General features: G+C 42.5%; 1 protein-coding gene across 1 annotated transcript in view; it reads left to right on the top strand.

Moving 5' to 3' along the window:
• The window catches only part of LOC141989780 (alpha-1-antitrypsin-like), a 48,721-nt gene extending 24,742 nt beyond the window's left edge, over positions 1–23,979 (top strand). Inside the window, exons 3-6 of the mRNA XM_074956695.1 lie at positions 9,440–10,106; positions 16,564–16,837; positions 21,068–21,215; positions 22,785–23,979. Coding sequence (XP_074812796.1) covers positions 9,440–10,106; positions 16,564–16,837; positions 21,068–21,215; positions 22,785–22,970 — 1,275 coding nt within the window. The 3' untranslated portion in view covers positions 22,971–23,979. The remainder of the gene's footprint in view (positions 1–9,439; positions 10,107–16,563; positions 16,838–21,067; positions 21,216–22,784) is intronic.
• Positions 23,980–25,752: the final 1,773 nt, after the last annotated feature.

Raw genomic sequence — 25,752 nt, 5'->3', positions numbered from 1 at the left:
TGGACTTTAGATGAGACCCTAGGATGGCGTCCAGAACAGCAACCACCAGCAAACCCCTCAAGAATGTGGATGATTTGTATCCACACCCCCCACTCCTGAAAACTGCCAAAACTCCACCTGTTTTAGCAGCTGCTGCTGCAAAGGATCCTTTCATCTTACAGCTGTTGAGCAACTATTGCATTTTTATTCTCTTTCCTGCCACAGCCCTCTGTTAGGAAACTTTGTATAAAATATGTAAAATGGCTGGCTGGTGCATTGGAGGAAGAGATACAAGAGATAGGTGCATGGGACAGGTTTTCGTCTTGTTAAGACCTAGAGAAACAAAGCTGTTGGATGTTTTTGTTTTCTTTCTCTGAGACCCATGCTTCTCTCATTATGGCACTTAGAAATATTTGGTGCCAAATTCAGGTCTGAGCTACCCCCATGCACTGGAATCAATGGTGTGGAGTGTGTGTGTGTGGGGGTGTAACTGAGAGCAAAATTTGCACCAGATTTTATCTCAGTCTGAAACCTCGTAAGTGCCGGAGAGGGAAATGTGCTCACGCAGTGAGCTGCTCATACACATGCTCAGCAGATGAATGGCCAACAGAGAAATCATGACCTGGTATCTGCAGGGTCTATATGTGGACATGCTGTGGGTGGAGACTAGTTGTGTCCATAGCAATGGTGCTGAGCCTTCCTCCATGCTACTGAAATGAGGAGTACAGAGGTCATTTTCTTGAGGAACCAGTACTTCTGCATGCCAGTGGTGTGCAGTCTTGCCTCCATGGAATGCCCTAAGCTGAGCAGCCTTCTCATGATTAATGCCATTCCTATTGTACCTCCTTCTGTCTGTGTTGGAGTAAGTGCACACTGTGCTATGTCTGAAGTATTTTGGAAGGTTGCTGCCAAAAGCCTTTTGTGAAACAAATTGATCTGAATCATTTGGGGGCAGAGAATGTGGTCTGGTGCACCGAGCACAGGATTGAGAGCCAGGATCCATTTAACCTCCCTGTGCCTCATTTTTTCCATCTGCAAAATGGGGATAATGATGCTTCCAATAACTCTCTATAGTTTCTTGCAAAATAAGAATACTGTAATTTGAGAGTGGAAGCTACCCTGGCAAGTTGCACACAAGAAGCATTTAAAATATGTATATTTTGGAAATGGGTTCCTGTAGGAAAGGAGGATGAGTGCTAAGGGAGGAAATAGATCAGAAAGAAACAAAGGAAAGCTTCAGTAATCATCTGGCACGTCAGGGTATTTAGTATTAAATGCCCCATTGTGGAGATTCACGTTGTGCCAGAGAGTTGCCAGTGATTTGCTGGTGGAGGCTGCTGTTAAAATTCCACAACCAAACTGGAGGGAAGACGAGAGTCATTTTCTGCCTCTGATTCAGCTCGCCCCTAACCTATCTCTAACTACTGCTATAGCATCTCTGACAAATTTGACATCCTTGAGGCTCCTGGAGTTACTTCTGAAGAACAAAATGTTGCATTATAATGCACCAGAGTGCATCAACTAGCATGTGCACACACCTTGCAAATTACAGAAGCCGGATGCTCTACTTTACTATCAAGAGACTCAGTATATTTTTCCAAGGGAAAGTATACACAGCTCCAGCCACGTGCAGTTTGGTATAAGTTTGCGTGTCAAATCTTGTTGCCTCCCTCTTTAATTATGGTTGTGGGACAACAAATTAAGAGGCTCCTCAATTTCCAGATTAAGAGACTCCTCTGAAATCACAAACGTACCTAATGTATTGGGTTTAACACAGGCTAAGGTGGAGCCTTTTTGGTGCCATCTATACAGGAAATTTTATCAAAATTCCCCACTATTGCTAACACTGGTTCAGTGCCACAGAGTATATCAAAGTTGGGAGTCAGTCCTAGTGTAGACAGTTCTCTTGTTGACAATCCTGTGTTACGGAACCCTTCTCAAAGCAGATATAATCGATACAACACGGGAGGCAGTTGGTGGTCCATCTACACTAGGGCTACTATTGAACCTATGTTAGCTGCAGTGGGAACTTTCAGAACTTTCCCAAGTGTAGACAAGGGCTCAGTGGGAGCACCTTGTTATGTTATTAGCAGCACATCTCTGGCACCTGCCAGCATAGTTTTGGAATATCAGGTCTCAAAAATTGAATGAAATGGTCAAATTCTCTGTGAATCAGTGTTCCTAGCTATCATCTCTCTAGATTTTAGTATCATGATGGCATGTGAGTGTGTTTCTTATTTCCTTATTCCCTGTCCCTGGTAGTTGGATTCTGGGGATTATCCCAGCTGAAACTCAGATCCAGAGCTGGTATGTTAGTGTCAGGAAATTCTCATTCCCAGCATATCAGTATAAATAGCATTGATTTTCTTTTCTCCTCTCTGTGCATGTGTGCGCACCATGTGCTGCATGTAGCAGCTTTCCTCCTGAGAACACTTTGAGGTGTGGTCAAAGTGTGTTTGAATATAGCTTACTCACTGCCATCACGTTGTCATTATCATGGCGTCTATATTTAATTTGGTTTACATTCCTCCGTCAGAAATCCGTCGCTGCACAATGAAAACTACAGCCCAATTCTAAAAGCCAGTTCTGAGTGAGATTGGTGACATTTGCACAAAATAAGAAGCACTGAAAATAAAATCATAAATGCTGTTCCAGGTGAATACTGTGCCCTTGTGGGATTTAGATTCATCACATTTGAGTCAGCTTTGTCTCCAAGAAAGCCTTCTATTTCTCAGTCCTTGGTTCAAGAAGCCATTTATGTTTCTCTTTAAGGGGTTAATTCTCCAAGGCACTGAGTACCTGCTGTGAGGTGCTAATCACCCTCAACTTTCATTGATCCAGTCACCACGAATTCAGTGGGTGTTCAAAGTGCCTGGCATTTCACAGGTCAGGCCTTTATACAGTCCTTAGAAAATGTTATCTGATTATTATTATTAATTATTTGTACCACAGATGTACCTAGTGGCCCCAGCTGGGATCAGAGCCCCATTGTACTACACTTCGATCATATACATAGTCAGAAATGGTCCTTGCCCTGAAGAGATTACATAGATAAAACTGACACACGCTGGGAGTAAGGATATATTATTATTGCAGTTTTGCAGATGCAGACCTGAAGCACAGAGAAGTTAAGTGACATGCAGGGAATCTATAGCAGAACTAGGAATGGAAGCCTGTCTCCTGAGTGCCAGTCCAGTGCCTTAACCATGTGTTCATCCTTTCTCTTTAATTGCACATCAGTTGTAAGTTGTAAAAAATAGCAAGCTATGCAGGGACCCTGTAACAGATTCTTTAAACCAATATCATTTTTGTATATAAACATGCAGAGGAAATATCTGGTTTCATACTCTTATGTCTGGTTTTGCATTAGTTTCTGTGGGAAAGCATAAGAAGAGACAGGCACATGTTCAAACATAGCAGGATAGATTCTCTGAGCCAACTCAGCTACACTTGCACAGAATCAGAAGTGTCTGCTCCCCCAGTCCCAGGCTGCCAGACAACAGCCTAGTCCTCAGCATAAAAATAAGAATGGCCATACTGGGTCAGACCAAAGGTCCATCCAGCCCAGTATCCTGTCTTCTGACAGTGGCCAATGCCAGGTGTCCCAGAGGGAATGAATAAAACAGATAATTATCAAGTGATCTATCCCTTGTCACCAGAGGTGAAAGTAAGCCGGTCCCGTCCAGTCCGGTGTACCGGTAAAAGCCGGTACACAGTCAACCGTACCGGCAGGGCCGCTGATGGTGGGTGCGGGCCTAAAGGGGCAGCTTCCCCAGGGCCCGGCAATTTAAAAGGGCTTGGGGCTTCTGCCAGCGGCCGGAGCCCCTGGCACTTTAAATTGCTGCCAGAGCCCCGGGGCTCCTGGCCGCTGGGGCCGCTACTGCTACCATGGGACTCCGGTGATGATTTAAAGGGCCTGGGACTCCGGTTGCTGCCACGGTAGTGGCGGTGGCGGCGGCCGGGAACCCTGGGGTTCTGGCAGCAATTTAAAGTACCCCAGGCTCCTGGCCACCGCCAGCGCTATCCCGGGGCTCTGGTGGTGATTTAAAGGGCCCAGGACTCCCAGCTGCTGGAGCCCTGGGCCCTTAAAATCGCCGTCAGAGCCCTGGGGTAGTGGCGGTGGCTGGGAGCCCTGGTGCGCTGATGGCGATTTAAAGGGCCCGGGGCTCTGGACCTTTAAATCATTGCTGGAGCCCCAGGGTAGCACTAGTGGTGGTGGCAGCCAGGAGCCCCAGGCGGCATGGGCCAGGCAGCCCTGAAGGGCTGGCTGGGGGAGTCTGGCCCCAGCCCCACCCCTTCCAGTGCTGCCCCCCCCACCTTGCTCAGGACCCCGGCCGCCCTGTGTTACTTTCACCCCCGCTTGTTGCCCATTCCCAGCTTCTGGGAAACAGAGGCTAGGGACACCATCCCTGCCCATCCTGGCTAATAGCCATTGATTGACCTGTCCTCCATGAATTTATCTAGTTCTTTTTTGAACCCTATTATAGACTTGGCCGTCACAACATCCTCTGGCAAGGAGTTCCACAGGTTGACTGTGCGTTGTGTGAAAAAATACTTCCTTTTGTTTGTTTTAAACCTGCTACCTATTAATTTCATTTGGTGACCCCTAGTTCTTGTGTTATGAGAAGGAGTAAATAACACTTCCTTCTTTACTTTCTCCACACTAGTCATGATTTTATAGACCTCTATCATATCTCCCCTTAGTCATCTTTTTTCCAGGCTGAAAAGTCCCAGTTTTATTAATCTCTCCTCATATGGCAGCTGTTCCATATCCCTAATCATTTTTGTTGCCCTTTTCCGAACCTTTTCCAGTTCCAACCTTTTCCAATTCTGAACCTTTTCTAAAGGCTGCTCTGTTTGGCACCCAGATTCCCATGGTCCCTGAGGACCACTCTTATAACTGGGGACCAGCTGAATACAGCAGCATCCCAGCCATGTCCCCTTTCATCTGGCTACCCGCCCCCTACATGGTATGGAGCCCCTACACCAACCCAGTGCTACCACACGGGGCGGGGGGGATCCTCAAGTGGCTCTTTATGCTGGGTTTATGGCTGCTTTGTACCAATACCTTGGTCTCCTAGTGGGATTAGGAGAATATACAGTCGCCTACCTTGACGATATGGCCATATTTTCGGATTCCTGGGCAGAACACCTGGAACATCTACAAAAAGTCTTCGAGCGCATAAGGGAGGCAGGACTAACTGTTAAGGCTAAGAAGTGTCAAATAGGCCTAATCAGAGTGACTTACCTTGGACACCAGGTGGGTCAAGGAACTATCAACCCCCTACAGGCCAAAGTGGATGCTATCCAAAAGTGGCCTGTCCCAAAGTCAAAGAAACAGGTTCAATTCTTCTTAGGCTTGGCTGGTTATTACAGGCGATTTGTACTGCAATACAGCCAAATCGCCGCCCCACTGACAGACCTAACCAAAAAGAAACAGCCAAATGCCATTCAGTGGACCGAAGAGTGTCAGAAGGCCTTTAACCAGCTTAAAGCGACACTCATGTCTGACCCTGTGCTAAGGGCCCCAGACTTCGACAAACCATTCCTAGTAACCACCGATGCGTCCGAGCATGGTGTGGGAGCAGTTTTAATGCAGGAAGGACCGGATCAAGAATTCCACCCTGTAGTGTTTCTCAGCAAGAAGCTGTCTGAGAGGGAAAGCAACTGGTCAGTCAGTGAAAAAGAATGTTACACCATTGTCTATGCTCTGGAAAAGCTAGGCCCATATGTTTGGGGATGATGTTTCCACCTGCAAACCGACCATGCTGTGCTACAGTGGCTTCATACCGCCACGGGAAATATCAAAAAACTTATTCGGTGGATTTTAGCTCTCCAAGATTTTGATTTCGACATCCAACACATCTCAGGAGCTTCTAACAAAGCGGCTGATGCACTTTCCCATGAAAGTTTCCCAGAATCAACTGGTTAAAATTGTCCTTGAGATGTGGAAAATATTGTTAGTCTTTATATACTCGGTAGTATATTTAGAGGTGCATGTGTCTTATTAACTCTGCTTTCTCCTAGAGCTCCAGGAAGAAATCACAGCCAGCGTTTCACCCTAGCTGTGATTTGGGGGGTGTGTCATAAATATAAAGGGAAGGGGAAACACCTTTAAAATCCCTCCTGGCCAGAGGAAAAACCCTTTCACCTGTAAAGGGTTAAGAAGCTAGGATAACCTTGCTGGCACTTGACCAAAATGACCAATGAGGAGACAAGATACTTTCAAAGCTGGAGGGGGGGAGAAACAAAGGCTCTCTTTGTCTGTGTGATGCTTTTGCCGGGAGCAGAACAGGAATGGAGTCTTAGAACTTAGTAAGTAATCTAGCTGGATATGCGTTAGATTCTGTTTTGTTTAAATGGCTGATAAAATAAGCTGTGCTAAATGGAATGTATATTCCTGTTTTTGTGTCTTTTCGTAACTTAAGGTTTTGCCTAGAGGGATTCTCTATGTTTGAATCTGATTACCCTATAAGGTATTTACCATCCTGATTTTACAGAGGTGATTCTTTTACTTTTTTTCTTCAATTAAAATTCTTCTTTTAAGAACCTGATTGTTTTTTCATTGTTCTTAAGATCCAAGGGTTTGGGTCTGTGTTCACCTATGCAAATTGGTGAGGATTTCTATCAAGCCTTCCCCAGGAAAGGGGGTGTAGGGTTTGGGGAGGATTTTGGGGGGAAAGACGTTTCCAAGCGGGCTCTTTCCCTATTATATATTTGTGAGACGCTTGGTGGTGGCAGCAATAAAGTCCAAGGGCAAAAGGTAAAACACTTTGTACCTTGGGGAAGTTTTAACCTAAGCTGGTAAAAATAAGCTTAGGGGGTTTTCACGCAGGTCCCCACATCTGAGGTGGTTGATGTAAATATTCAACCTGTTTAAGGGAAACCAGTTCAAAACATCAAGGAGAGTTAAATCAATTGTTCTCAAAGCCAGTCCTCCACTTGTTCAGGGAAAGCCCCTGGCGGGCCGGGCTGGTTTGTTTACTTGCCGTGTCCTCAGGTTCGGCCGATCGTGGCTCCCAGTGGCTGCGGTTTGCCGCTCCCGGCCAGTGGAGGCTGCGGGAAGGGCAGCCAGCATGTCCTTTGGCCCGCGCCGCTTCCCGCAGCCCCCATTGGCCTGGAGCGGTCAACCGCAGCCAGTGGGAGCCACGATCGGCCGAACCCCTGAGGACACGGCAAGTAAACAAACCGGTCCGGCGCGCCGGGGCTTTCCCTGCACGATTGGCGGACCGGCTTTGAGAACCACTGAGTTAGACAATCTTGAGTAATATAAACAGCCACATGTGGGACAAGCATATTCAGCAAAATTAGGTGTCCGGTAAAACCAGTTTCACCACTGCTTGCTCTGCCTCATCTCTGAAATTGAGTTCTGAGTCATAGCCCTTAGCTGATGTAATTAGCATTTACTAGCAAGTGCCCTGCTGTATGTTCAGCAGCATAAACAACAGAGCAAGGAGCAGTGCGGACCTGGAGAACACAAGAAGACTCTGTTGATTGCACTGTAAGTAATGTTTTTTCCCTTGGAGAATTGTAATTCATGTTCCCTGTGCTACATGCAAGTCGGTTCATGGATAATCAGTTGTGGAATTATTCCATCCACACACAGGTTGCTTTTGTTCAATCTCAACCTTTTAAAAAGAAATCTGCGCTACAGAACCTTTTTGTATGGAATAGCTCCTTTCAGATAAACTGTATCTCCAAATGTTTTAAGTAGTTAAATAATCCAAGAGAGTCATGGTACCAAATGTCACGTGTGGCATAAAGAGATTGTGTAGTGAATACGTTAAAGTGTTATGCCATAAACCCAAGGCAGAGGGAGAGAGAAAAGAGAGGCTGATGTAAGTAGGAAAAGGTATGATTTAACATGGGACTTCGAGAGAGAGAGAGAGCTGATGAGGCAGAGGGTTACACAAAGGCTTTTGGAGAATGCAGAGCTGAGTAGAGAAGGTTCTTGCACCAGCAGTAGAGGAAGTGCCTGGAGGCAGAGACTGGAAAACAGACTGAGAGAGAGAAACTGGAGCAAGCCTGAGATGCTGTAAGATCAATTAGGACAAATTTAAATGTGTTGCTGACATGACAGGGGAGTCATGGTGGGTTTGCTATAGTTGTACCTCCTAGCATTCTGAGCTGGCTGGGTTTTGGAGAACTGGGGCTTTTGATGGAATATGGTGGAGGAAAATGCCATGGGCAAGTTGAGAATTGATGGAGGTAATCAAATTAAGTCAAAGAGAGGTGCCCGGTTCATTCAGGGTATTTTATTTTAAAAACATATCCCCTGGATCAAGTGACTACTGGGCATATTCTGGGTTTACATATATGCAGACCATACATTTATTTGGTCTGTTGATCAAAACCCGGACACCAAATATTAGCACAGTTTGTGCCCAGTGATGTCATTTCAGCATGTAAAGATGCTGTTACCACAGGTACATTGACACTGACAGTTCCTACACCACTTTGGAAAACCCTCTCCTGTTGTTTTGGTTGCTATTGTCTTTTCCATTGGTTCTGTTTATTCAGGGGTCCACTATTTGTAATTTCTCAAGATTTTTCCAGTTCAGTCTCATCACCCCCACTATCAGTATCACACTCTCCTCCCGTTTTTATGATCTCTAGGATCTCCTCAGTTCTCCATGATTTTTCCAAAATAATTGTCATTGGTTTGGTACATTCATTAACAATTCCCCTAACACTTTGGTATGCACATCACCTGGACTTGTTGCTATGTATATATACACATTTTCTGTGTATTCCCTTACCTATTTGTGTTTTACCAATTGCTAAAGTATATAGGGTTTTAATAGGTATTAAGTGCCCAGAGCAATTTTTTTTCTCCTATTACAGATTTTTTTAAAAACTTGTTCACCCATTGTGGAACCATAATAATTTTTCACCCATTCCTCATCCATTAATGGAGCTATTTTCTCTCTGGTGTATGTATTTCTCCTCAACACACTTGAGATTGAACACAGTTGTTCTTTGTTCCCCTTTTGCTAACATTAATATTGCTTTCTTTCTGCCTTATCTTTGCCTGCAAAACTTAACTGAATATTATTTGGCTCCCTCCCCCTTTCTATTGCACACCAAATTTCTTTTAACCCTCAGTCCCTCATTGAAAAATGCAAACAAATGGGGAATGACTGATTTCAAATGAATTCTAGTCTATTGCACCTTAATTATGGTGTCTTTTAAGATACTTCAGTCTTCTTCCTCATTCATGGATTTTAACATGTCTTCTTTCACAATTCATTCAATAACATCCCAAAATTTGTTTCCTTGAAATATAATATTGCTACTACTCGGAACCCTTTCTTCACTTATTGAATTCAAGTAACCTGTGGTCACTGCTTCCATGCCTCCTCCATAGTATGTTCAGGTTCTTAAACAATTCCTTCCTGTTGGTGAGCATATGTTGAAAATTATTAAGATTTGTAGACCAAATATGTTTTCTTTCTTACAGAATCTTAGAAAAATGAAGTCAATCTTTTACCTGTGTTTTTTGATTGCCGGGATTCATGCTGATAAACCTTGCGAACAGAATTCTAGCTACAACAACAGTCCTGAAAATTACCACAGTAGAAAGAGAAACCAAGTAGATCCAGTAAATGAAAATATGCTGGGTCATAAAGTAGGGAGAAGCATCTGTCAGTTTGCATTTTCTTTTTATAAGGAGGCTTATTTTCAGAGAAACAACAGGAATGTGATCTTCTCTCCCACGAGCATCTCCACTGCCTTTGCAATGCTGACCCTGGGTGCTAAATCAGAGACACTGCAACAGATTCTTAGCGTGCTGCAATTTAAACCAAATGAGATTCAGCAAAGGGAGATACATGAAGGTTTCCGTCAGCTCATGCAAACACTAAACCGCCAGAATGCTAACCTCCAGCTGGATATGGGGAATGTCCTGTTTGTGAAAGACCAGCTGAAACTGCAACAGAAATTTTTAAATAATCTAAACAACTTTTACAGTGGAGAAGCTTTCTCAGAAAACTTCAGGAATGTCAGATTAGTTCAGCAGAAGATCAATAATTACATAGAGAACAAAACACATGGGAAAATTGTCAACCTACTCAATAATCTGGATCCAGTTACTGAAATTCTTCTCATTAGTTATATCTATCTTAAGGGTAAGACAAAATCATAGGACATCCCACCTCGGGTCATTTGGCTATCCTTGTGCCAACTCTAGGCTTCACCACTTCCTTTGCAGTACTATTTTTGGAGGAGGAATCACAACCTGCCTCACAATTGGCCTTTTTATTCACAGTGTTAATTATGAATAGAACTGGTCAACATTTTCATTGAAAATAATTTTCTGATTGAAAATTACTGTTTTTTGGACAAAATTTTGGTGATATTTTCTCCATTTTCTGATCAAAGCCAGAGCTGATAAAAAAAATTAGTAAAAAATTTAAAATGTTTTTCTGATGAAAGGGTACGTAAAATATACATTCACACAGGCCCAGATTCACGAGAGCATCCCTATTCAACAAAATACTTAATCATATACATAGCGTGCACTGAAGTCAGTAGGACTCATTGCTTAAGTGCTTTCCTGAATTGGCACCCTAGACAAATGCTATGAAAATTTCTGCTAAGCAGGTTTAGAGTGCAGTTTGCAAAATGCTGTAAGATACCTAAACAACTTATTGAGTGGAAAATTATTTATTCTGTCCCAGCAACAGCAAACAGTACAGAGGCAGTATATAACAGAACTTCTGCTTCTCCTCAAAGCCCATCTCTTTGTAACTAAGGTAACTGATTACACCTTTTATCACATTCTGAAACCTGACCAGGGCCCCCAGTTGTGCCAGTGTTTGCACATGTGAGTCTCTTTACTCACATAAGTTGTCCTGACTTCTAAATTTTGAAATTAATTTTTTTAAAATGAAAAATGTTAATGAAGTTTCTGGAAATGTTTTCCCTTGGTTTGTAACCAGCTATTGAGCTGGTCAAAGTTTTTCAAATGTTGACCCACTCCTTCTCCAAAAAAACATTTTCCCTTTGTTTTTCAATTACATCTATGCATTTGTGTAAATCTTTGAAGGATTAGCTGTAGAGTGGCAAAACTAGTTGGAATCTAGTTCAATTGATTCACTTGAAAGGCTGCCATAAAAAAATGGAATAAAGTTGTTCTGTCTTGCCACAGAGGGCAGGACAAGAGGCAATGAGTTCAAAGTACCATTTAGCAGATTTAGGTTAAATCTCAGGAAAAACTTCCTAACTGTAAGAACAGCAGGACAATGGAACAGACTGCCTCAGGAGGGTCTGGAAGCTTCTTCACTGGAGATTTTCAAAAGGAGGCTGGATAGCCATCTGTCTTGGATGGTTTAGACACAATAAATCCTGCATCTTGGCAGGGGGTTAGATTAGATGACCCCTATGGGCCCTTTTAACCCTATGAGTCTATGTTTCTTTGTCCTTCCACGCCCATATCCCTCTTCCCCACTCCATCAAGGAAGGTTAGTTTCTATCTCTCTAGTTTCAAGATCTTGACTCATCTCCAAAATAGCATTTTCAACACAGGCTTTTAGTCAGCAGGTGTCAGGCTTTCCTGCCAGACTTAACAATGGGCACAAAAAATGTGTGGATTCTGCCCACCCCGAAACTCAAACAGCTATGAAAGTAAAAGTTACATATATGTGAAGGGTTTAGTCATAAGTTTTGTACAATATCATACATTATAATAATAAGAGGAAAATATTCACTAAAAATAATATAGGAACTAAAACCTTCTACATCACACATATGAAGGTACAGCTGTCACGCATGTTCTAAAATGGATATTTATTTAAAATTAGAGATGCCCCTAGCCACAATGTTCAGTTCCATATCTGAAATAACTTCCCAGCACCCCCAATAGTTTGCGTGCGTAGATCCTGTCTTCCACTTTAAATCCCTCTCTCTTTAAAATGTTTGCTAGGAGTAGATAATTATGCCCTGAGACAAACTTCATTTTGCTTTTTGCTTTTAAAGAAATTGCGAAGAATTCCACTTAAAATCCACACTATTGCTCCTATTGCTTCCATATGGAGAATTCAAATGGGCTAAAATGTGGAATGGTTCGGAGGCTCGGTTTGGTTTGGAGAAGAATCTGAAATTTTAGAAGCTTTTATAAAGTCTGACCTAACATTTAATAGCTATCCCATCCTCTGTACCATATGATTATTGCCCACCCCAACAGTCCTGATGACTCCTCTCCCTTTTCCATTGTGCATTGTAGCTTACATTGAGTTGTTGTCTGAGGATGGAGGTTTGGTAGCATTCTATCTTGCATTGTACTGAGGGTTTCACTGGATGATTTGCTACTCTTCTTGTTTGCCTTGGGGCTTAGATAGTGAGCATGTTCTTCCCTCCCTCCTTCCCCCCTCCAAAAAACCCATGTCATTTTACTTGCCCCCATAGTTCAGTGAGGAGTTATTGTCCAACCCACTGGAAAAGGCAAGCTCTGGGTTTCCTTTTGTCCCTGGAGCATTGTAAAGAATTGCAGAGGCAAGACCTCCTTGAAAAGTGCCCTGCTAAGAGGAAGGGAAGCACAGGCATATCTGGGTTTGGATGGAGAAGGAGGGAAGAATTAATGAGTGTCCCCAGTATGCAATCTGTCTGCCAAATTCTGACATCCTTACTCAGTTTTTAACCAAAGCTGTGTATGAAACCAGTAGGAATTTTGTCCGAGTAAGCAACAAGTAATAGCTGCCTGAGCATATCAGGATTTGGGGCTGTGACTTATGAAAAAGGTTGTGACTCATTATGGAATTTCCCTAAAACATAGCAAGGCAATACTTCTGCCATGTTAAAGAAGCGTCCAGGGGCTCTGAGCTGACAGTACAAAAATTAGAGACTTCTTTTAACAGACAGACTTACTCTAAAATTACAGGTTTCAGAGTAACAGCCGTGTTAGTCTGTATTCGCAAAAAGAAAAGGAGTACTTGTGGCACCTTAGAGACTAACCAGTTTATTTGAGCATAAGCTTTCGTGAGTTACAGCTCACTTCATCGGATGCATACTGTGGAAACTGCAGAAGACATTATATACACAGAGACCATGAAACAATACCTCCTCCCACCCCACTCTCCTGCTGGTAATAGCTTATCTAAAGTGCAGGAGAGTGGGGTGGGAGGAGGTATTGTTTCATGGTCTCTGTGTATATAATGTCTTCTGCAGTTTCCACAGTATGCATCCGATGAAGTGAGCTGTAGCTCACGAAAGTTTACGCTCAAATAAATTGGTTAGTCTCTAAGGTGCCACAAGTACTCCTTTTCTTTTTTCTAAAATTACATACATCATGTTTGTGGCTACACTGTTTATGGAGAAACTTACAGTCACAATGTAGCAATTTTCTCCTGTTTAAAAGAATAATGCTTTCCACTTTATATCTTGAAAGCCCCATACAAGCATTAATTAATAATAATGACACCCTTAAGTACTATATAACTATTATTACACCAGTTTTATAGCTGAGGAAACAAAGGGTTGAGATTAAATGATTTGTACCAGGCCTCAGAGTGACTCAGGTTTGGAGCAGGGATTAGAATTCCAGAGGACTTTGTTCTCAGTCCCGGGTTTAGTCAACTAGACCAATTTTACCCACCAGGGTAATCTTTCTGCCCAGGTACTTTGATTAAGAAGCAAAGTGTAACTTAGAGTTAGAGCGGGTCAGAAAATAGGGATTGGTTTCTGCAGAAATTTCAATAACTTTTCCAACTTTTCATTGAAATATCAAATACCAAAATATTTTGGTGTTCAGGGATTCAGTTTTTCCACAAAAGTTTCCCCAGAAAGCAGATATTTTAAAAAGGTTCTAGTCAAAACCCTGATTTTTCATAAAAAATAATTAGATGGAAATTGTCAACAACTCCGACTTACAGTATCTCTTTTCTTCACGACATTTTGGCATTGTCTTGATTTGGCAAGAAAACATATCCGAATTTCCTGCAGAACAGAGATACCAATTTTTAACCAGCTCCACTTGGGACCAACTCCAGTTTGACGAGATTAGTCACTTCAGTAATTCAGTTAAACAAGATTTATTTTGAGCTAATGTCTTTGAGGTATTTTTAAGGCTCCCATCATCATATATCTAGGCATTAACACACACTATTTTAGTATCATTAAGGGCAGTGTCTGAGGTGGGACTAGAACTCAAGGTATCTTGCCTCTAAATTCTTACAAGAAAGGGGTGTATTTTTGGCACTTATATATATGTGTGTGTATATATATGTGTGTGTGTATATATGCAATATACTTGAAAAGAAAGCTATAGATATTAAGCATTATCTAGTGGGAACATATAGCATTACAGTGGAAGCATATCAATGCATTCTAATGCTCTGTTTTCCATCATTCAGTACTTTCTGAAAAATACATCAGTTTGGAAAGTCTAAGCAAAACTGAATCATAGAATCATAGAATCATAGAATATCAGGGTTGGAAGGGACCTCAGGAGGTCATCTAGTCCAACCCCCTGCTCAAGGCAGGACCAATCCCCAATCAAATCATCCCAGCCAAGGCTTTGTCAAGCCTGACCTTAAAAACTTCAAAGGAAGGAGATTCTACCACCTCCCTAGGTAACGCATTCCAGTGTTTCACCACCCTCCTAGTGAAAAAGTTTTTCCTAATATCCAACCTAAACCTCCCCCACTGCAACTTGAGACCATTACTCCTTGTCCTGTCCTCTTCTACCACTGAGAATAGTCTAGAACCATCCTCTCTGGAACCACCTCTCAGGTAGTTGAAAGCAGCTATCAAATCCCCCCTCATTCTTCTCTTCTGCAGACTAAACAATCCCAGTTCCCTCAGCCTCTCCTCATAAGTCATGTGTTCCAGACCCCTAATCATTTTTGTGGCCCTTCGCTGGACTCTCTCCAATTTATCCACATCCTTCTTGTACTGTGGGGCCCAAAACTGGACACAGTACTCCAGATGAGGCCTCACCAATGTCGAATAGAGGGGAACGATCACGTCCCTCGATCTGCTCGCTATGCCCCTACTTATACATCCCAAAATGCCATTGGCCTTCTTGGCAACAAGGGCACACTGCTGACTCATATCCAGCTTCTCGTCCACTGTAACCCCTAGGTCCTTTTCCGCAGAACTGCTGCCTAGCCATTCGGTCCCTAGTCTGTAGCTGTGCATTGGGTTCTTCCGTCCTAAGTGCAGGACCCGGCACTTATCCTTATTGAACCTCATCAGATTTCTTTTGGCCCAATCCTCCAATTTGTCTAGGTCCCTCTGTATCCTATCCCTATCTGCAACCGTATCTACCACTCCTCCTAGTTTAGTATCATCCGCAAATTTGCTGAGGGTGCAATCCACACCATCCTCCAGATCATTTATGAAGATATTGAACAAAACCGCCCCAGGACCAACCCCTGATTAATACTGATTAATAGATCAACTGTTTTTTAGTACAGAGGGTTGGGAGGACAGGGAACAATTTATTTCTGTACTGTAAGAAACATCATTGCAATGTTTTGTTGTTTTTCTAGTTGTTAGTTAACAGCTCTATGGCTGCAGTGAATGAGGGTGAATAGTTGGATTTTGGCTTGGAAGTTCTTCTCACTGAGAAGAAGACACTTCTCTGAAACCACTTTGAGTGCTTCAGAAAAGATTGGTTTTGTTTTGACCAAGCTATTAGCTTTTGAAAATCTCATGTTTTCTGCTTACCCAGTACATTTTGCAAGAGGGTTTTCACCAAGCAGCATGAAAGCTGGAGTAAACACCTCCTGCCACCCATTGGCTGGGTAGCAGACCAACATTTAAAACATCCCCCAAAACCTAATTTGGATGGGAAAAGCCATAAATAGATTGTGCCCTGCTCCCATCTCTAAGAAACACCCTCACTTCAGTCTGGTTTAGGTGTGGGACTAGGTAGAGGAGTTTTCAGCTCAACTGATCCCTTTCTTCTACTTGGCTGAAGTCCATCCCCTTGAACAAAAGCTCTTTTATGGACTTCAGCCAAGTGGAAGAAAGGGATCAGTTGGGCTGAAAACTCCTCTACCTAGTCCCACACCTAAGCCAGACTAAGGTGAAGGGAGGTTGTGAGGATGTTTCTTAGAGATGGGAGCAGGGCACAGTCTACTTATGGCTTTTCCCACCCAAATTAGGTTTTCGGGGGGTTTTAAAATGTTGGTCTGCTACCCAGCCAATGTGGTGGCAGGAGATGTTTACTTCAGCTTTCATGCTGCTTCGTGTCACTTGAAAATTGCTGCCAGACATGCAGGATCAACTCATATCTCACGTTAGGGCACGGGGGAATGTATTAAGTCTCCTCCCTGAGAATAGTCTGGCAATTCCTTCTGGCATGAGGACAGGCATTGGGGTATATTATGGCTATCTAAGGTGAAAGTACCATTCTTTTACTACAGAGCAGCTTCTGGGTTTGTTTAAACCACTCCCAACCCAACCCACCCATGTGCGTATTACAGTTGAGTTACTCTAATTTATGCATTTAGGGACAGATCCTTAGTTGGTATGAATTGGTGTAGCTCTGAAGGCAAATGCAGCTACTGCAGTTAATGCCAACTAAGGATGGTTTCTTGTTCCCAGAACATCCAGTAACTCTCTCTTTCTTTGAATCATAAGCCACGTGGAATAAAACTTTCAATCCAAAGTACACTAGAGATGATGACTTCTTTGTGGATGGAAACACAGTTGTTAAAGTCCCTATGATGTTCCGATTGGGCATATACAAACACACCTATGATGACCAGCTGTCTAGCACTGTGGTGCAAATGGATTATAAAGAAGAAAGCACTAAAGCATATTTTATTCTGCCTGATGAAGGACAAATGAGGAAGTTGGAGAATGGCTTGTCATGTGAAAGTCTGTCTAAATGGAGAAAATTACTTTCAGAAAGGTAAAATCTTTCAGCTCTCTACTCTGGTGGCAGCGGACAAATTCTTGGAGAAGGATGACTGTATTTTTAACTATGATCCCTGGGCTATGGTATAGAATTAGGACTAATGTGCTACCCTCAGTGATGTTAATGCACAAAGATGAAGGCTAGAATATGGCCTTTATGTAGTTAAATTTTTTAGTTATTTACAAGGGCTTGTCTACACATATAGCACTGCACTGATGCAGCTGCACCACTGCAGTGTAGTGTAACTTTCCCCGTCAGTGTAGGTACTCCACCTCCCTGAGAGGCAGTAGCTATGTTGATGGGAGAAGCCGTCCTGTCGGCATAGCACTGTCTACACCAGGAGTTAGATCAGTATAACTGTGTCGCTCAGGGGTGTGGATTTTCCACACCCCTGAGCGATGTAGTTATACTGACGTAAGTCTGTAGTGTAGACCAAGCCCAAGATATGTTATTTATTCAATATCCTATTGTCACATTCTGTATCACTCAGTGTGGAAAATCTGCTTCCCTTTAGGACCACTGCCATTTCTGCATTTTGTTTCTTTTTCTTCCTTATATGCCTTTCTCTGTAGTCTGTTGTTCTCCCTTTATCTCATTTTTTCCCTTTCTGCATTTCCCTCCCTGTGACAGCTTTCATTTCCAGCCCCCCTGGATTCTCTCTCCTATGCTTTCCCCCATCCCACCTGCTAAGATGATTATCAATGAAAAAGTTAATGTTAATATTTTAAGTCTCATCATTTGTCTTCAGAATTATCACCCCAGTGAGACTAAAGGAGTGTGTGTGGAGGGCAGAGGGGGGAAAGGGTTCATGCATCTCAAAGCCATTGTTTCAGGCTGCCGGCAGACCCAAGAAGATGGCATTTCATTTATTACATTCATGTCACATTATCTTTGCAACCATGAGAGCTAGAATTTTAACTCACTTTTAAAGGGGCAAATTTAGGTTCACTGAAATTTAGGTCCAGTGCTGAAAACGTGCTTGGCTTCTTGCATGTCTACAGTGGGACTGCTAATGTGCGTAAAATTAAGCATGTGCCTGTTGGTGGACTCAGGGCCTTTCATTCTGGAGAGTAAGAATGTGCCACATAAATGCACCAAGCAGGCTGAATGCTTGACAACACTGCCTTAGATTACCAAACCCCAGCTTTAAGACAAAAAACTGAATTAAATTAAATACACAGTTTACAGTTCTTTACGTTGACTAGCTGGCAGAGCTTTTTGAAATGTGGCAACACTTTTTCACAAAAACTTTCATTGAAAAATGTGAACTTGTTTTTCATTGAAACTTCAAAAATGTAAAAATTTAATCTAGCTCTACCAGCAGGAGGATCCTCGTGACCAGTGGTGCTGGAACAATTTTTATAGTCGGGATGCTAAGGGCAGAAACCATATATTTGGGTTGTTATTTTACTACTTCAAGCCAGGGGGTGCGACAGCACCCCCCACACCGCTAATTTCAGCCCCAATGCTCATGATTGTTCCTAAAATCAGTACTGGGCAATGAAACAGCTTAACCAAAATATCAGTGGTGTTATCCCTGTCAAATAAACATGAATTGTGCAAAGAGGAGCTGCCTTAGTATCAGCAGACAAGGAACTAAGCAAAATGTCTTACTTTTTCCAAAACTGAAATAATCTACCTATAAAGCAGCAGTGGGATTCTATGGTTTGTAGTATAGAAAGACCTCATTATTAGAGACCCCAATGAGCTGGCGTTGTATGGAAATGCTCACTCACTGAAATTCACTGCTGTTTGGCAATCATGCAAACAGATGACCAGTAAATACCTCCTCTCTCCCCACATAGTCTTCAGAGCAGTTGGTTGGTCCATTTTGCATCTTTGGGAGGGTGTAGTAAATCCATTCACTCCCTAAATCAAACCCACTTAAGGGCCTTCAGGGGAGCAGGCTACCTACCTGTTTTTCTGTTCAGCAGTAATACAGTTGGAACTCCTTGGGTCCTGTTCTCTTTTTGTCACCTTCATGTCAATCTGCAGCCTGATGCCCCACACCCCACTTCAGTAGTGAAGAGAGTTTACAAGGGGAGGTCATTTGACTTTCGTAAACCCAGCTGAGTTATGCCTGGTTTCAGTGAAAAACTTTTGCACTGTCCAGTTCAATGTATCTGGTCTGAATAAATATATGGAGATGATGTAGAATTGCATGCAGCTGGGAGCAGTGTACTTCAGGCCATTTCAGTAGGTTACATTCAGGGAAGAAGGGGTGGCCCTATGGTTAAATCTCAGGACTAGAGATTCAGGAGCTCAGGATTCTATTCCTAGGTCAGTCACCAAGTTCCTGTGTGATCTTGGTCAAGTCACTTGACCTCTTTGTGTCTCAGTTTCCCCACCCACAAAATGAATTGATACCACTCACAGGCGTATTGTGAGAAGTGTTCATTACTGTTGAAATTAGAGTGACCGGACATCCTGATATTAGGGGCTTTGTCTTATATTGGCCACTATTACCTCCCTGCCCCCATCCCAATTTTTCACACTTGCTATCTGGTCACCCTAGTTGAGATTGTTGGATGGAAGGTGTAGAAGCATGGAGTGTTACCTTTATATATAGCAAGGGCCCTGTTTAACATGTGGGTAATTTGTTGTGTGTCCCAATGTCTACTCCTCTCTTCCTGAGACTGTGTGTGTGTGCTGCATTCTTCTTTCCCCTCACATTAGCAGTAGATGGGGAATGGCTTATTCTTTATAATGGGAGGATAGAAATGGCCCAATGACAGTTGCATCATTAATAGGGCAGCAGTCAGCACCTTCTGCGAAAAAAACAGGCAAAGGGAAGAAATCAGCAATCAGGAAAGAGTCTATTGCACCTCCACTAGCATTATTAGCCAGGAACAATCCTAGCATCTAATCTAAGACATGTTCTCACATGCTATCAAATGGCTAGTGTATCTCACTGTAGATGCTAGAACTAACTCCAGAAAAACTAGAGACAGTGGGACAGTGAAAAAAAAATGCACCAGAAATGCTGAGCATTGACTAGTTTTACAGAAAGCACTGAAGTATTCATTTTCCTTTAAACTGACTAAATCTTACATAGAGCCAACAATATGATTCATGAGCTAGACAGATATGCTTTGTTGTTAGCTTTTATCCTAAATAAATTAGGCACCCCACACTTTTCTGCTCTCTTTGGAATCTGTTTTGTTTGTTTTCCCCCCAAAGGTTTACTTTAATTGTTAAGATAAGGCCAACATTTTCAAAAGGGACTCATTAATTTGGGTGCCTCGCTTTTTGGGTGTCCAGCTTGAGACACCTTAAAAGGGATTGATTTTCAGAGGGTGAATGCTCAGCACTTTCTGAAAACCAGGCAAAAAATCACTAGTCACTTTTGAAAATCTTGGCTAAAGAGCCTTAAAGAGGAAAATTTCCCGAAAAATGGGAACACAGTACAACCTTAGGTATCTTAAGGGACACCGGCAACCTATCAGTAATAGAAGCTTGGAAGATGGTCCAGCAGGCTCTGAAGTTTATTCTGTTTTTAAAGCCTGCTGGTCAGTTCTCCTGATTATGGACATTGAGATGAGTTGTCCTGAGGGTTGACCCATAGTCCTTTGAAGTCAATGAGAATCTTCCCATTGACTTCAGTGGGTGTCACTGAATCAGGTTATTGGTGGGGCAGATAAGGAATCTCCTGGAAGATGGGGAGGGAAAACAAGCAGGGTGAAGGGATAATCCAGATGCTCTGCACTTGTTGAATTCAGGAGCACAGCCTCAGTCTCGTTGTACTTAGCAATATTACTTAGAGCTTTCCTGAAACTGTCTCTCTCTCTGCATTAGGTCCTTATAGGTCCCGTTACCATAGTATCTGAGCACCTCACAGACCTCAATGTATTTATCTTCACAAGACCCCAGTGACGTAGAGCAGTGCTATTATACCTGATTAACAGTGGGGGAGCTAAGGCACAAGATTCAAGTGACAGGGGATAGAATCCAGGTCTACTACGTTCCAGGGTAGCACCTTAACTATGAGCCATCCTTCCTCCCAGTCCAGGCTTCCAATATCACTTATCAGAAACCTCCCGTTCCTCACCAGAAGAAATTTGTCATGGGTCTTCAGTCAAATCTTCTCTATGGGCTAGTGGAAACAATGCAAACAAATTTCTCAATAATCACCACAGCATGTTATGTTGTCAGGAATGAGCCTGCCCTGCACTGTGATGTCTGGTTGAAATGTTTTACCATTTTCTTGCATTTCTCTTTGGACAGCTCAGTCAATTTATATCTTCCAAGATTCTCTGTTGATGGCAAATTTGATTTAAAACAAATTCTGTATAGAATGGGCATCAGAAATCTATTTGCTAATGAAGCTGACCTGTCTGGAATTACTGGGCTGCCCCGGCACAGGATCTCAGAGGTAAGTTAGGTTTCATTCTGTTTAAAGGATCCACGGTACCTGATAGTTAAAAACATTTCTTTACAAATGCCTCCTAGGGGAAACCCACATGAAAGGGCTTTGCTCTATATGAAAAGCAGGGACTGAGGGATGGAATATTCAGCCCAAACGACCTGGGTTGCTTGTGCAGTTGTATCCCAGCAAGTTGCAGCATGTACAACATTTTGGCCCAGCAGAGTTTTACAGCGCATGGGGCCACTTTACTGACCACAAACCTCTCTTTCCCCTCTCCCACTTCCCAGAGAAGACCCCACAGCCATCTTCCCCTTGGTATGAAAGGGGGTGCAAAGGGCTGGTTTTCAGAGCTTCCATTGCTGCTGCTGCCTGTGCACAGCTGCCTTTGCCCCGCCTGTTATTAAAGACAGTGGGTTCAATTCTGTAAGGTGCTATGAACAGCTGGGCAAAAAACAGGTTCTTTGGTTTACTGGCAATTCTGAAAAATAGGGGGAAAACATCGTTTCAGGTCAAACTGACAGCACCATTTTTGACAAAGCAAGGAGTCAGAAATAATTGTTCTGGTTTGACTGAAACATTTCCCTCAACCAGATATGAAACCTTTTGTTTCCCTTCACAGCATTTTAATAAAAAAAAAATTAAAGGGAATTTTGAAACAAAAAAGCCATTTTGAATTGAAAAAATCAAAACATTTTGATTTTTGTTTGTTTATAAAATCTTTTTAAACACACACAATTTGGCAAAATTGACATGCCTTTGCAAATTATTTCAGTGTCACCAAATCTACATTTTTCACTGAAAAAAGTTTTGGTTCAAAAATTTCTCCCAGTTTGAGAAGCACCTTTAGCTCCTGTTGGCTTCAGTGCCCGCCCCTTGCAAACCATTACCTGCAGGGTACATTCCATTAGTTAACACTGAACTCCTGTTAAAAAACAATACAGAAACCCTCAACCCCCCTACAAATGAACAGATGTAATCTGATGAATCCAGGTCTGTAAATGTCTCTCAGTGCTGTAAGGACAAGCTTGTGCCCTTTTCTGCCCCAAACCCATTTTATCTATCCAACTTCAGATGCTCTTAACATACAAGACATATGCAAGGAAAGCAATCTGTACCCCTCAGATCTATTTTCTGTCCACTCTTGATTGTCCTCACCTATGAACTATTACTCCACTATATAAATTTGCCAAAGACAACTGGGTGTAATTCTGCTCTCACATTAGTTTTACACTAGTGTAACCCCACTGACTTCAGTGAAGTTGCTCCTGATTTACATTGGTGTAAGCGAGAGGAGAATCGGGGCCAGTGCTTGTGATAGTAGTATGAAATAGTGACTATGAGAATGTCTTCTTTTAAGGATGAGGTGATTTTGATTCGTGCAGATCACAGATTTTTCTCGCTGAGTTTGCAGTTGCCCTTTTGGTTTGTGGTGTTCACTCACACCTGTTGCTCTGTTGCTCATTCTTTAGCAGTTATTTCTCTCAGCACTTTTGGTTTAAAAACAATCAAGCTCATATTCAGAAACCTGCTTATGGTCCACACCTGGAACGGTAATGTTTGTTGATTTCCTTGTAGGCTATCCATCAGGCCACGGTGAATGTGGATGAGAATGGCACTGAAGCTTCGGCAGCCTCTGCTATGGAAATAGTGCCAATGGCTGTGCCTGCTACCATTAGGTTCAACAGGCCCTTCATGATGATAATATCTAGCAATAATAACATACTCTTTATGGGCAAAATCATGAACCCTATGAAACAATAGTTACTAAAGTGCTGTATGTGTTAACTATGAGTAATTTACCACCACTATTAAATAAAGAAACGTATTGACCTAACCAGCGTAGAGATGGCTTTAGAGGCCACCTTTTCCCTTGTAATGTTGTATATTCTGCTTCACAACTGAGACCTTTAATCGATTTTAAATCACCATCACTGCAGATTGTTTTTAAATCCAAACTCAAACCAAAGAAAAGAAAAGGAATTTAAGTTCAGGCAGAACCATCAGCAGAGGTGAAAAGAGAAAATCCTTTGTAACGCTGAAAACAGCAAAACATTTTCTGGAAAGTGAGGATCAGAAAAGATGTTGAGATTACTAACCTATGCCTGCTGCACCCCTCCTGTCCACATCCTCACCGTGTAAATTACATTTGTTTTGCATGCTCACTGATTGCCAAATCAGTCCAAGTTACACTCCTTTACCACTTACATCCATTTTCTCACCAACCTGAGGCTCAGTCTAGCAGATACCTATTAACAAATGTAGTGTTTACTACCCTGAGTGGCCCCATTGCTGTTAATGAGTCTGATAAATCATTGCCCTGTGGCCTCTTTGTGCCACCCATGTGGGTGAAAAGGGATCACAGAGAAGGTGAAAGGTCTCCCTGGTGAAGAGCATTGACACCTCTGTATTGACCATTCTAGGGCAGGACAGAGGCATAGCAGAATTGGGCCAGAGGAAGGAAGTGGAAGATCAGGAATGGGAGGAGGCATGATCGGAGTAGAACTGTGCCCCAGCAATTCTGCATCCTTGAAGTGGCGCCTGGGTGACACTGAATCAAAGTTCAGTTTAGGTCAGCCCTGTGCCGGGGCCCGAGTCAAGTTCTGGAAGTTCCCAAATAGGGGAAATGGCTTGTGTTTCCCCAATGTCCCTGTGTCAGTATTTTTGACAGTATAGGATGAATCTAACCCAGTGGAACCACTCATGATAGTAAACATCACTCCAATAGTAAATGTTTGCTGGATCCATCACTTACAGCCTATCTGTAACTTACACCGCATTTTACATAACCACATGTTTTGGCTGTAGTGTCTTGAGGTTGGCCCTGTCTGTTCCCAGATTGTACCTTCACAGACTATCTGCACAGCTCAACACCTGCTTTATATTTTAAAATAGTCACATATAGTTGTATAGGTTTTCTCTTTAGTGTTAGGATACAAAGGGTTCCAAGATCACTCATACTACAGATGCTTATTTATATATTTTTCTTACCTAAATTTTACCTTCATACCATTTTACTCTTGTTTCAGAAGATCTATCAATATTTTTTCTTCTATATTCATGCTGATGGTATATTTTCTGACCTCTAGTGGCAGAAGAGGTAAATTACTGAGTTATTCTGTTAATGGGTATTCTATGTTATGATTTCCAGTCTTTATGTTTGACCTTGAAATATACAAACAAGTTATTATGTTAGAGAAATGAAAATTAATAAACATGAAATTTAAAAGTTTTTAATTGTACTATGTGATTTCTATAGAACAGGAATTAAGCAATTAGAACATATGATGCAAATAATCTAGCTAATCACAGCATCAACCAGCGTCGTATCTATTTGCTAATTAAGATCTCCATAGGGATGTCTCTAGTGGACTTCACAGAGGCCTCTGCTCTTTGCCATGTATGCATATATTGTTACCCTTTTTGGCCCGAGTGGTTAGCCAATATTTAGGGTCTTGCAGGTTGCTTTAGGAGAAGTTATTGGTGATAGGTATTTCTTTGATGCAATCCTTGTTATTTATAAAGAATGTACATAAAGTTCTGTTTCTCCAAACATACTAGGAAGCAAACAACAGGAGGCAGTTTCTTTGCTCACAGTTCTAAGCCTCTGTTCAGCTAGCACTCTGCCCAAAAAGTTCTCTCTTGGCTCTCTCTCAGGACCATGTTACCAATGCTTTTCTTGATGTCTCATTGTTTTTTCTGCTGCCTTATCTGTCAGCTTTCTACTTCTTTCACACTACACAAAGACATGTACAGCCCCTGCGTTTGCAATTAGTCCCTAGTTCGGTTATGGTGGGAACGCTGGCAGAGTGCCCTAAAGGTGGTCAGATTCTGAGTCTGTCTGATCTCCTTTGGAAGCTGTTCCACTGCTGAACTTCCTTTTTTGTATCTGAACCCCCTCAGGAATTCTCGGGAAATTAGATAAGACCAAAGATGAGTTTTATTCCCTGGCTCCTTCACAGAGCACACATTCTTATTTCTCTTCCTTTTCCCCTCCTCTTTCCTTTCTCCACCTTCACTTCCCATTGTGCATCCTGGGAATTTTAGTTCCTGGACCCAGGGTTACAGGAACCACCTAGGAGCAAACTTAAAATTTTTGCAATCTGGTGTAGCTATCTACACCTATCTAGATACAACACCCTTGACTGAAAATGCTCCTCTTGCATGCTTCTTCGTGGGTTTTGTAAAACTGTGTTGTACCAGAGAGATTGCCACAGTCCTGGCAGGTCATGGATGGAGTTGCTGATGTAGCTGTATCCTGACCCTTTGGTGGTTCTGAAGATGAACAACAAGGCATTGAACTGACCAAGGAAGCAGAACTGCCATCAGCACTGCCAGATACAATGCGTTACAGTAATCCAGACTGGGGCTGGATCTGAATAATTGTGGCCAGGTCCTCATCTGAGAGAAAACAGAAAAAGTTTCTAGGAAAATGGAGGTGGGAGATGTTTTTCACCACAGATGCTACCTAATCATCTAGGCTTAGTGAGGATAAAAAAGGAACCAGAGGCGACTTCACACAAAATTTGATGAACATGGAGCAGAC

Source organism: Natator depressus, chromosome 6 (genome assembly GCF_965152275.1).
Source record: "Natator depressus isolate rNatDep1 chromosome 6, rNatDep2.hap1, whole genome shotgun sequence".
In the NCBI taxonomy this organism is placed as follows: Eukaryota; Metazoa; Chordata; order Testudines; family Cheloniidae; genus Natator; species Natator depressus.
Note: the sequence above shows the minus strand (reverse complement) of the source record. Positions and strands in the feature narration are given on the sequence as shown.